Genomic DNA, 2,250 nt, shown 5'->3' on the forward strand with positions numbered 1-2,250 from the left:
AGCTGTGGTTGGGAATCACCTTTTATACGGCCCCACGGTGGGCGCCAGATGTTCCTGGCGCTTGACCTAGCGCAAGAGCGTTGCCTCGTCACGTTCTCCCTCACCAGCTTGACACCAGGTGCCATTCAAGTCCACTCTACAGATGGCCTCTCTCAGAACCTAAAAAACACAAGGTGGCGCCTCTGCGGCCGGTTGCGCTCCGACGCTCAAGCCAGTGACAAGAACACCCAAAAACTGAGAGAAATATACTCTGCAGAACCGTACTAAAGTGCAATCAACTCAAAGCAATGAGCCGTAATGAAAAACGTACCTCTGCAAATTCTGTTAAGTTTACCTTTATAGCTAGGTTTTTTCTCTCTCCAGGCAGTTACGCTTTGGACGCGTGGCTCGCATCCAACCCAGCACGTGTCGCTATCTGGGCCGGGGTAGCAGGTAGCTTCCAGCTCTACACGTGTCATCATCTGAGCTAAGGTAAATCGAGCGTCATTTCTACACTGTATCCAACCCTACATGTGTCATGATCTGGGTTGGAATGACAGGTAGCATCCAACCCTACACGTGTCATCATCTGGGTTGAGGTAACTTGAATATTATCTTTGCGTAGGGACCAGCCGCACGACCAAGTCCCCTATTCGAGGAGTAATCTAGCACGTACTACGCTGTGAAACACCACATGACAAGGCGAGTATCGGATGCAACAAAGTGCATCATCTCTGTGATATCGCTTGTCGTGAGTGCCACCCTCCTTATTACTACGCCGTACACGTTCTAGCTGGGGAAACCTTGCCACCAACGAATGTCCACTCTTGGAGTCCCGTCGCCGATGAGCAAGGTGTTCCCCCCCAACTTACTCAACCTTTGTTCCCCATGCTGGTGCAACAACCATCTTACTGGACTTACTCACTTGAAACTACTCTTCTGAGCCTCCAACAGTTTTAACTTGGTTTCCTAGAAGATCCGGCGGTGTGCCCCCATTGGTGATGTCTGACCACTCGATCTTCCACTGTCTAACACGTCAATGTCATACAAACCCAGCGACAACCGGCTATGTTCATTACGACACGCCACTTCCATGAGGCGACGACTATGCTCACTCCTGAACCATTCATCTCTCTCTTGTCCACGTGTTCTGCTGAGCACGCCCCACATGGTCACGTGCCAGACACGTCATCACAACCGATGACCTGGTCGGTACAAAAAGCATTAAGCAATTTATCATAGGTCCTTTACTTGTTGAAGTAGAATCCATGCTACTTGTTACTGATGCTAGAAGACAAAGATTAGCTTCCTCATCATCTGAAGAACTTAAGGATGAGACATCATTGTCATCCCATGCTATATATGTTTTTTTAGCTTTTCCCTTTTTTTTCCCTTTTGAAGTCTCCTTTTTTTTTTACTTCATTGTTTGGACATTCAGACTTGATATGTTCCTCTTCACCACAGCCATAACAAGTATACTTATTAGAATTGAATTCACTAGATTTCTTTGAATCATACCTTTTAAAAGCTTGTTTCTTTCTCAAGAATTTGCTGAATTTTCTTGATAACAAACTTATGTTCTCTTCTTCACTTTCACTGGAAACATGTTGTTGTTTGCTAGCTTTAAGTGTTATGCTCTTGTTATGCTTGTCTTCACTTTCTTGAACAACAAGCCTTTGAATATCAATTTCATGCTCTCTTAGTTTACCGAAAAGAGATGCCACAGTCATTGAGGTGAGATCTTTTGATTTAGAAATGCCAGTAACCTTTGGTTGACATGTTCTATCAAGACAGTTCAGTACCTTAATGTTAAGCTCTTCTTCATCAAACTTCTTACCAAGCCTCATAAGATGATTCACAATGTGAGAAAACCTCTTACGCACATCACATATTGATTCTCCCTTTTGCATTCTAAAGAGTTCATACTCTTGAATCAGAGCATGCTTCCTACCTCTCTTCACATCAGTTGTGCCTTCATGTGTGACATCCAAGATGTCCCACATTTCTTTGGCCGAGCTGCATTGTGAAACCCTGAAAAACTAATCACATCTTAGAGCATATGTTATAATATTTTTGGGTATCGAATCAAATTTAACCTTCTTACCTTCTGCCTCAGTCCACTCAGATGAAGCTTTATCAACTAAAACATCATATTTCTTAACTTAAGGTACAAAAGGACCATTTTCAATTGACTCCCAAATGCCTTTATCAGTTGAGTGTATAAAAATTTTATTTCTCACTTTCCAAAATTGGTAATTGACTCCACAAAAC

General features: G+C 43.3%; 1 protein-coding gene across 1 annotated transcript; it reads right to left on the reverse strand.

The window, feature by feature from the left end:
- Nucleotides 1–1,349: 1,349 nt before the first annotated feature.
- Nucleotides 1,350–1,982, reverse strand: LOC137815729 (uncharacterized). The gene has a single exon (XM_068618841.1). It carries the CDS (start codon nucleotides 1,980–1,982, stop codon nucleotides 1,350–1,352), a length of 633 nt encoding a protein of 210 aa, XP_068474942.1.
- Nucleotides 1,983–2,250: the final 268 nt, after the last annotated feature.

The sequence above is a fragment of the Phaseolus vulgaris genome, chromosome 1, assembly GCF_000499845.2.
Source record: "Phaseolus vulgaris cultivar G19833 chromosome 1, P. vulgaris v2.0, whole genome shotgun sequence".
Classification (NCBI taxonomy): domain Eukaryota; kingdom Viridiplantae; phylum Streptophyta; class Magnoliopsida; order Fabales; family Fabaceae; genus Phaseolus; species Phaseolus vulgaris.

Excerpts from the sequence above, each read along its gene's own strand:
- LOC137815729 (XM_068618841.1), bottom strand. The coding sequence starts at position 1,982 with ATGTGGGACATCTTGGATGTCACACATGAAGGCACAACTGATGTGAAG.